Source organism: Myotis myotis, unplaced genomic scaffold (assembly GCF_014108235.1).
Source record: "Myotis myotis isolate mMyoMyo1 unplaced genomic scaffold, mMyoMyo1.p scaffold_m19_p_3, whole genome shotgun sequence".
In the NCBI taxonomy this organism is placed as follows: Eukaryota; Metazoa; Chordata; class Mammalia; order Chiroptera; family Vespertilionidae; genus Myotis; species Myotis myotis.
The window spans coordinates 123386460-123397071 of NW_023416335.1; the positions used below are offsets into that span (position 1 = coordinate 123386460).

At 43.5% G+C, this 10612-nt stretch overlaps 1 protein-coding gene across 5 annotated transcripts in view; it reads right to left on the reverse strand.

Annotated features, from left to right (window-relative positions):
• The window catches only part of CUNH12orf4 (chromosome unknown C12orf4 homolog), a 73158-nt gene extending 62684 nt beyond the window's left edge, over positions 1–10474 (reverse strand). For 3 of the 5 annotated variants that reach the window (XM_036300162.1, XM_036300163.1, XM_036300160.1), the window contains exons 1-3: positions 10161–10296; positions 8188–8390; positions 6359–6504 (exon numbers count right to left, since the gene is read on the reverse strand). In XM_036300162.1, coding sequence (XP_036156055.1) covers positions 6359–6504; positions 8188–8365 — 324 coding nt within the window. In that variant the 5' untranslated portion in view covers positions 8366–8390; positions 10161–10296. The other 2 variants (XM_036300164.1, XM_036300161.1) reach the window with 2 other exon arrangements.
• Positions 10475–10612: the final 138 nt, after the last annotated feature.

Genomic DNA, 10612 nt, shown 5'->3' on the forward strand with positions numbered 1-10612 from the left:
GATAGGACTCTCCCATCCTGATCAAGAGCAGGGCGTACAGAACCTGGACCCTTCCTGGCAGCCCCGAGTCCATGGGGTTGAGAATTCTGATGGCTCTGATTGGGCCGGTCACTATGACATCCACTGTAGCCAGCAAACCAGCCGATCAGGGGTTGGGGCCTTCAGCCAGCCTTGCAGCCCCTCCACCCTGCCAGCCTGCCCCTTATATTACTCTCCCATCCTGATCAAGAGCAAGGCGCACAGAGCCTGGACCCTTCCTGGCAGCCCTGAGTCTGTGGGGTTGAGAATTCTGATGGCCCGGCCCAGAGAGTAGAGGTGCCTGACGGGCAGGGACAGGGACCACAGGCCTCCAGGGAGCACTGCAGAGTTCGCAAGGAGAGGAGAGGGCCTGTGAAGGGGGAGGAGGTGAAGCCAGCCGACATTAGCCCAAATCCAGCCCTTCCCCTCCAGAGGCAGCAAGACCTAAACCCAGAACACCAGCCCGAATCAGAAGAGCCCTAGGGAGGCTTCAGGAAGCTCTATGCAAAGCTGCGTGTTGAGAACTAGAGACTTTGTGAGGCCCTGACCCAGACCACACTGGGGCTGGTGCAGCTCAAGGTGGAGCTGGAGCACACCACGCAGAGGCAGGAGCGCTTTGCAGAGAGGCCGACCCTCCTGGAGCTGGAGAGATTTGAACCCAGGGCTCTGGAGCACAAGGCTGCTGAGCTGGAAGAGGAGCTGAAGGTCCTGTCCAACTTCTGGGCTGACAACCAGTGCCTCAAGGAGGAGAACGTGGTGCTGATCCGCGTCATTAGCAAACTGTCCAAGTTACCCCAGAGGACTTGCCCCTGCATCCGCATTTATACAGCTGTTTCTGCCACATGCACCCCTCCCCCTATGTAAACACGAGTGACAGGGCTGCTGGGGAGTCTCTGAGAAGCCATAACCTCCCCTTGGGACCTCCAGGGGAGGGGAGGACAGAGCTCCCAGAAGCCAAGGGGGCCATCTGAGGCCAGGATGGAGACGGGAGGCTGAGCCAGGTAGGGGGACCAGGGCTGCAGGCAGGACCAGAGTGGCCACCCAGAGGTCCCCTTTCACATGTGCTGCCACCAGTCACCCCTCTAGCCCCTGAGCGGGGGTCTGAGAATGTGCCAAGCATCCCACTGGCCTGGGCCAGGTGGGCCTGTATATAGGGTCCGTGTGCAATAGGGAGGGACGTCTTCTATTTTTTGCTGCCCCGTCCCCAGTGCTGTCCCAGGCAGGGGGAGAAGGTATTTTTGAGACATAGCACAGGCACCACAAATAAAAGTAGTGAAGTTGCCAAAAAAAAAAAAAAAAAAGTGGGCTGGCTGGCCAAGCCCCACCATAATAGGCCCGCAGCCCTTCCCTGAAACTGCCTGCCCTGATTGCACCCCCCCCCACCCCAATAGGGGGCAGAGCCGGCCAGCCAATCTCCTGTAGCCCCTCCCCCTGCTGGGCCCCACCCCAGATCAGCCCCCTCACCCTGATCAGGGGCAGGGCTGGCCAGCCAACCACCCATGGCTCCTCCCCCAAGCCGCTGGCCCCTGATTGGCACCCCCCCACCCTATTCGGGGGCGTGGCTGGCCAGCCCACCGACCATAGCCCCTCCCCATGGCCGACCCTGGCCCCAATCAGGCCAGCAGGAGGTGCATTTTGGGAGCGATCAGGCCAGCAGTTGGGGGCAATCAGGCTGGTAGGCAGAGTGGTTAGGGGCGATCAGGCAGGCAAGTGAGCAGTTAGGAGCCAGTGGTCCCGAATTGCGAGAGGGATGTCTGACTGCCAGTGTGGGACCAAGCCTAAACCGGCAGTCTGACATCCCCCAAGGGGTCCCCAATTGGAGAGGGTGCAGGCTGGGCTGAGGGAACTCTCCCCCACCCCCGCATGAATTTCATGCACGGGGCCTCTAGTACATTTATAAGGATGCCCTGGGGTCAACAAGAAGTTAGAACTGAATTTGATATACCATGCTTAAGAAAGCAGGGAAATGTGTACTACATTTAAAAAAGATTTTCATCAAAAGGTGGTTAAGGTAAGTTTCATGATTTAAGTACACCACATCTGAAATAATCTAAAATGGAGCTCATTCCCTCATAACCCTAGGTGACTGGTATTCCTATAAACATTCTGTTAACTTACTTCTTTATTAATGCTCCTATTATTTGTCTCAGTGTTACTGAAAGACTGTTTACTCATATGTTGCAAAGATGCTTTAGCACTCCTCTGTCTCTTCTACTACTCTGTCCTGCCTGCACCATCAGAGTCTGCTGTTAATCATAATTTGATTCTTCTAATCTCCACAGTGCTGCATCTTCTAATCTCTGCCAGCCCTTTTGCAATCTATTACAGAGTTTCCTTTTCATTTTTAATTCCTTCCTTTTGGTCACTGATTCCCGTCTTTCTTGAGCTTGTATTGAGCTGCTTGGCTTTTATAATTATCATTGACAGTGAGAGTCCAGATATATCCAGTGGGTATGTCTATAGCAATATAGACATATTGGGTTTTCTCATTTATTTTCCCGATTGTCAATATTTCCTTTTTTACTGTTAGAAATAGCTTCTTTGCTTTTTCTTTCCTTACTTCTTTAAAGATGATCAAGCTACTATAGTTCTAAAATCCTGGCATTGCTAGAACTCTGAACTCCAAAAAAAAACAAAAAGTGCTATGTACCTACTAATTTTACATAGGGTAGAACAGAGTACTTGCTTCAATTGATACTGATGATTTTAATTCACTGTTAATCTGTACTCTTGTGATTAAATAAGTTAATCAGTATAAAGTGTTATTATTTTGTACATTGGTGTTACTATTATTGTTACTATTATTAGGATCATTAATATGAAAGATGGTCAAATTCCTATTTTTAGAATGGCTAAAGCACACAAAAAATAAGTAAAACCATAAATTTTATAAATATGGTAATTATTTTTTATAATAAGATAAAAGCCCAAGCTGGTGTGGCTCAGTGGATGAAGTGTCAGCCTGCACTGAAGAGACAGAGGAGTGCTGAAGCATCTCTGCAACATATGAGTAAACAAACTTTCACTAACACTGAGACAAATAATAGGAGCGTTAAAAAAGAAGTTAACAGAATGTTTATAAGAATACCAGTCATCTAGAGTTATGAGGGTATGAGATCCGTTTTCTGTAAACGGATTTCCTAGATATTTCATGAAACTTACCTTAACCACCTTTTGATGATAATCTTTTTTAAATGTAGTACACATTTCCCTGCTTTCTTAAGCATGGTATATCAAATTCAGTTCTAACTTCTTGCTGACTGAAGGGTCCCAGGTTCAGTTTCAGTCAAGGGCACATGCCCGGGCAGCGGGCTCAGGAGGCAGCTGGTCAGTGATTCTTTCTCGTCACTGATGTTTCTATCTCTCTCTCTCTCCCTCTCCCTTCCTCTCTGAATCAATAAAAAGTATATATTAAAAAAAAAAAAGATAAGCAAATAAGCATTTATTGACCTAGTATTCAGGAAGTTCTCTCTTTGGTTACATAAAATCAGGGAGAGGGGAGGTTTTGCTTCCAGATTTTATATCAAAATAAGAACACCCCTAGAGGAGAAACTGCTTTCTTCAGTCATTCTTTCTTGAACACTCCTTCTTCCCCCAACTTCTCTACATGTTCCCACACTGATCCCACTGACTGCACAGTGTTACAACAGTCTGTGGATTTCTTTGTATCTTCCTACTAGATTGTATGCTTCCTGAGGGCAAAGACTTAGCCTCAGCTCTACACCCAACCCATTTTAGAATGGGTATAAAAATATTGGTTGAATAAATTAAGTGAAATTACTCTTTTAATACATCTTACAGCTTTATTTCTTTTTATCAGCAGAAAGATTATGATTCTTTAAATTGTAATTGTCACAGATTTTTTTAATAAAATAATTATGTTTTTAGTATTTAAAATAATATATGAGCATAGTGTCATCTTTTTTAGGAAACCTTACTGGGCACAGAGCAATCTGCTTAGAATAACAAATATGACCCCATAAAATTGATCTCTTTCAAAGTCTCATAGACTGAGCTACTTAAAGTGGAATGTAAGTTAATAAGTATAAAGTGTTATTATAGCTTGCAATTCATTCATTATAGCTTGCAATTATTAAATTTGTTTGTTTACATATTCCTGTATCTGGCTCTCTAATTAAAATGTAAATTTCACTTGTGTCTGTCTCACTCACTATTTTACACCCAACACCTAGTAGAGTACCTTGCATATAAGAGATTCTGAATATACTGTATTCCATCAATTCTAAGATACATATTTTTTTATTATACAACTCTCAAAAATCAGTATATATTTTATATTTTTTGGCATTCTATCATAGTTTAAAAATAGAAGTGTTCTTAGTAGTAAGTAAAATAATGGTATGTATTATGATCAATGGCATGTTAGACTTTATGAAATAAGATATATTTAAATGGAAAAATGATGACGTTATATAACTATCTAAAAACAGTTAGAAGGTAAGTAAGAGGACAAAAGTAAACCAGATGAAAATAAGCTACTACTGCTAGTTTAAGGTTGCCAGATAAAATACAGGTCATCCAGTTAAATTAGAATTTCAGATAAACATCAAATAATTTTTTACTATAAATATGTTCCACAGAATATGTGGAATATACTAATACTAAAATTATTAACTGTTCATCTGAAATTCTAATTTAACTAGTGTCCTGTATTATTAATTACTAATTCTGGCAACACTACGTTGGTTAGAGAGACAAAGTAGTTTTTCATTTTATAAACGCATTACATAAAGTATTGAGTCTTGGATACTTACCTTCATATAGAAAGGAAACAGTCAAGTATTAATATGCTAGTGGCCTGGGGCACGGATTTGTGCACATTGAAAGGAAATTAATTAGAAGAAATATTTTAATATAGCTATTCGCCCTTTCTCTATAATAGAAGTGTCAACCAAATTCACGATCGACAATGACAGACTGAAACACACGTGTGCGACTAGTGCCAGCGAGAGCTTTATAAGTATCGTGCGTGCGCGAGTCAACTTAGCCTTTTATATATATAAACTTGCTTAATTAGATCTACTTTCTGATTTAGCTAAACTTTTTCCAACCCAGTGAAGTACCCCAACTTCTCTTTCAGGTAATTGTCAACAACACAGCAGTAAATATCAACATGAAGCAGATTATTATTGTAGACTAGAGGCCTGGTGTACAAAATTTGTGCACTGGGTGGGGGGAGAGGGTCCCGCAGCCTGGCTTGTGCCCTCTTGCTGTCCAGGACCCCTCAGTGGACATCATCTTGCAGTTCAGGAGACCCTCACTCCTTACCACCTGCCTCCTCGCTGCTCTTTAGCACTGCTGTGGAGGCGGGAGAGGCTCCCGCCACTGCTGCTGCACCCGCCAGCTGTGAGCCTCGCTTCTGGCTGAACAGCGCTCCCTCTGTGGGAGCGCACTGGCCACCAGGGGGCAGCTCCTGCATTGAGTGTCTGCCCCCTGGTGGTCAGTGATCAGTGCACATCATAGTGACTGGTTGGACAAATGGACATTTAGCCTTTTACATATATAGATTACGCAGCGAGAACAAAGGGTAAAATATTTAACTGCAGCAGTACTTGACTATATTATGCGCAGTGAGAAAACCTGAAGTCATTTTCAAGGTCCACCATTTCTTACTTATTTTCAGTCAGGTCAAGTTCCTAAACTTTCTAAATCTCCATTTTCTGGCTAATGAAAAGAAAATGGGGGTCCCACTGAGTCTACTATTTACCTACCCCAGGACTTCTGCAAGGATCAAATGAGATGAGGCATGGGAAAATGCTTCACAGACATTTGGTGAAAGTGTGAAATGTTTGCACCTAACTATAAAGCAAGTGGTGTTCCTGGGCTGAAGAAACTGCAAGGAGGCTAGTTCTCACGAGGGAGAGGAAACCAGGCGCCCACAGTGGCCGTTTCCGGACTGGGCTGGGCTGTGGGCCGCATGTACCGCCACGGGGTCTCGGCAGCACTGGCTGCGATTTGGTGAGCTGTCGCTCTGGGGTGGGGGCAGGGCCCTTGTCCCGCTGGGGGGAAGCCGAGTGCTGCTTTGCAGGTGCCAGGCCCGCAGAGCTGTTTCTCTGTAACTGGCTAGTGCGCATCATGGCAGCTCCTGCGTTGAGCTTCTTCCCCCTGGAGGTCAGTGCGCGTTATAGTGACCGGTCAAACGGTGGGACACTTAGCATATTAGCCTTTTAAATATATAGATATTATATGTTATGGAAGAAATTTTTGTAATTAGAGAAAAAAGGAATCTACACCTGTTTCAGTATTATCTTAGCAATTTAAAAATCCTCATCAAAGTCCAGAATATCCTTAAAATTTACAATCTGATCTATTTTCTTACCTCAGCGTAAGCTTTGGCCCATGTACTTGCCAGATGATGTAAATCTACTTCACCTGATTTCACAGCTTCCAGCGATGCTTCAGCCTCTCTATCATAATCTCTGAGGGATTCTCCTTCTATAAACTGGCTCAGAGCTTCTTTTAAGTCTATATCAGGGTCAAGAAATGCTATCATCATCAAAATCCAGACAAAAACAGGAAACATTTTACCTAAGCAATCCAATGTCAAATTTTATTTTATCAAGTACAATGTCTAAATAAAATAAAATAAACTTAGGGGATCATTTATCTACTTCACAACCATTTTTCTTTTTTAAAAATATCTTTATTATCGGAAGTACTAGAGGCCCAGGGTGCACCCTGCTAGTAGCTCACGCCACCGTGCCCTGCCCCAACCCACCCCATCTGCCAAGAGAACCGCTGCTCATGGGCAAGGGGAGGGGGGAGGGACCGAGAGGTGCTCAATGCACCTCCTGGTGGTTGTTATGGCGTTACCGCATTACTGCCATGGGCCTTTTATAATATAGATTACATATGTCCCCTTTTTTCCCCCATCGATCCCTGCCAACCCCCCCACTCAGGCCCTCACCACCCCACTGTCTGAGTCCCTGGGTGATGCATATATACATACAAGGTCTTTGCACAACCATTTTTCTTTACTATTACAGGTTACTGCATGGACAATGGTCAAAATTCTTGACTCATGTATAACCTTGATACTAATTTGAAATGTTAATTTCTTAAGCCTGATGTTTCAGTTTGAAACTGAGTTGGTAAAATCACATACAGAAAAACTTCTACAGATTTCAAGGGTTTGAAGGTTACTGTACTTAAATGAAAAAGTTTCCTATATATACACTGTTACATACTTTGAATTTGAAGAAATTAAATAATTAGTGTATTAAAACTGATGTAGTTCAGATGCTGTATAAATCCAATTTTAGAGACAATACTTAAAAAACAGATATAATGGAAAGAGCACTGGGATAGAAGTTAGTATGCCTGTGTTCTGTCCACCACGTTACATTAGACCAGTGGCATGCATTATTAGAATGCCCGAGAGGGCTTACTGAAGTAGCTTGCTGCATGCTACCCCCAGAGTTTCTGATTCAGCAAGAATGGGGTGGGGCTCAAGAATATGCAATTCTAACAAGTTTCCAGGTGATGCTACTGCTCCTGATCAGGGAACAACTTTTGAGAACCACTGCCGTAGGCAAATATTTTAACCTTTTTATTTGCAGATTTCCTTACCTGTACAATGAAATAGTGCTAGAAAGTTTTCAGGTTCCCTAACTCTAACTTTCTATGATCCAACACATTCTCAATTAAATTTTTTTCTTCATCTGTGAGGTAGAACACAGGCTTTTAAAATGGTTTAATACAGATGACTTCATGGAATTAATTTAGGTAAGCAAAAATTATTCAACGATTTATATTCCTTCTCTTCCATGACATCTCAGGAACTGAGAACCAGATCATTAAAGGGGCAATGCATTTAGCAATATAATTCTATAATAACTGACAGCTGAAGTGCCTTATGAATTCATCCAACTAAGAGGTTAAAAGTTCTATTCCAGACTTTGTAACTAATTTTTCATTATATAATTTAATTTTTATATTAACCTGCCTTATCAACAACTACAAGTTATAGGAAAAAGCACTAAATAGAACAAAGGTCTGGGGAATCTTTTTATTCTTAAAAGCAGTTAACCACTTTATATTTTATGGTTCTTTCCAATGCTTCTTATTTGTATGCTTTCTAATATGAAACTTTTAATGTCAGAAACTCTAGCTAAACAATAAAATAGTATTAAAAAAATCAGTCCTCACCTTTTTCTATAAAGCATGGCAAGCTGTGCAGCAGCATCAGGCGCCCATGTAAGTAGCTGACATTCTCCTGAACAGGAAATTTGAGGGGCACCCTCAGTTCTAAGCACTGACTTCCTATTTTGAATTTATACACAAATTCCCTCTCTCTGCTGCAGGATCTTTCTCTGTTTTTCTTCATCTTCTTTGGCAGGATATCTGCAGAACTAACAAAAAAGCAGCACGTTATAAGTTCATAAAAACATGCTATTAAGAAAATGTTCCACTACTCAGAGATTTTATTTGTGTGACTCGAAGCCAATTATTCTAGTTTTTCCTCCTTTTATCCTTGTGTTTTCATCTTTGTGGTGAAAATATAGTGCACCTTTTAAAAAAGGAGGACAGTTTCTTTTAAGCTTTATTTAAGGAAAAATATGCCCATAGAGAACTTTGCATTCCTAGGCAGGATTCTCAAGAACAACAACAACAAAAAGAACAGGGAGAAAAGAGCAGAGAGGAGTCTGAGGAAGGGATGCATGGCTGGGATAATAGAATTGATGGAACAGTTGGTGAATACAAAATCAAAGAAACAGCACCGCCCCGGCTTGGTTCAGTGGTGGAGCGTCGACCTCTGAACCAGGAGGTCACAGTTAGACTCCCGGTCAAGGCACATGCCCTGGTTGCCGGCCCCATCCTACGTGTGGGGCTTGCAGGAGGCAACCAACCAATGATTCTTTCTCATCACTGATGTTTCTATATCTCCCTCTCCCTTCCTCTCTGAAATCAATAAAAATATATTTTAAAAAATCAAAGAGATCAGGAACCAAGAAGTGATCTTGGAGATCTTAGATGTTGTATGAGATCAGATTGGGGGTAGAGGGAAGGGAGATGGGTGTTGGAAAGATTTTCATGTGGGAAGAAGATACACAGAAAATAGAAAATAAAAAATATCCCACAAGGCAAACTGGATGCTGTTCAAAAAGAAGAAAATCTAGTAAAACAGAGTAAGAATCAACATCCTGTAAAGGTTTGTCAGCCTCCTTCCTAGACTTACAGTCTATACCAGTGGTTCTCAACCTTCCTAATGCCGCGACCCTTTAATACAGTTCCTCATGTTGTGGTGACCCCCAACCATAAAATTATTTTCGTTGCTACTTCATAACTGTAATTTTGCTACTGTTATGAATCGTAATGTAAATATCTGATATGCAGGATGTATTTTCATTGTTACAAATTGAACATAATTAAAGCATAGTGACTAATCACAAAAACAATATGTAATTATATATGTGTTTTCCGATGGTCTAAGGCGACCCCTGTGAAAGGGTCGTTCGACCCCCAAAGGAGTCCCGACCCACAGGTTGAGAACCGCTGCTCTAAGCTTTTCCTCATCACATCAGTTGACACTATTCTGGGACAAAACAGAATACGGCACAAACCACAGTAACCTTTCCAACAAGTAGATACCGTGTTGTCACCTGCTTAGGACACTTTTATAACATTCCATTGGCCTTGGGATAAAGCTCAAACTCCTTAACCCAGTTTACAGTGCCTCTGCTTATCTCTCCAGGCTTCTTCCTCCCCAGCACCTGCTTCCCAAAGACACAAATTTGCTGAATGCTCTTCCCAACCTTTCTGAATGCTTTTCCTTTACCTAGAACACTCGTACTGCTCTTCTTTCCTTGGCTAAATATTTTTAGTAAATAATAACCATTAGCTTTAGTTTCAATCGGTTCAACATGTAGACTTGTTTCGACAAATTATTATTTAGTTCCCTCCCCCCACTTTTTTTTAAAGAAAAAAAATAACGCAGGGGTGAAATAAGAAAAGGATTCCCGTGCAAACATGGGATGGGAGTGGGAGGGCAGGACCGAACTCACGCCGTCCACAGCGGAGATTCTGAGGGCAGACTGCGGGGCCGCGCAGCTCCGGCCGACCGAGGGGGCACAGCCGCTCTATTAGGGAGTTTTATTCTGAAGGGGGATCCCTGCTCTCACCTCTGGACTCAGCTCCCCACGTTCCTAAGTCCGAAGGGTCCGCACTCCGGGGCCTGTCAAGAAGCCGCGGCACGGGGAACGTCAGCGGACCCACTGATTGGTACTTACAGCCAGCCAATCCGCTTCAGCCGATTCGCGCGCACCTTCCCCTTACCTGGCACCCCGTAGAAAAGTCCCCGATCTAAGTGCCCCCGTGTTCCACCATGCACCAGTGTAGTCATTCAAAAACTGTGAGAAGGTGTATTTCTACCGCTATTGTGTATGTCAGAGTCCGCGCAAAAGCCACCGTTGTGGCGAAAGCGTAGCGGCCAAACACCAACTCGGCTCCGGCGGACCGGAAGCGGAAGGGCCCCGGATAGAGAAGGGGGTGAGCACTCCGTTCAGGACGCCTGCGCTTGCGCAAGGATGGCCGGCGATCATTGGAGGACTGGTGGCGGGGGGCGGGGAGCTCG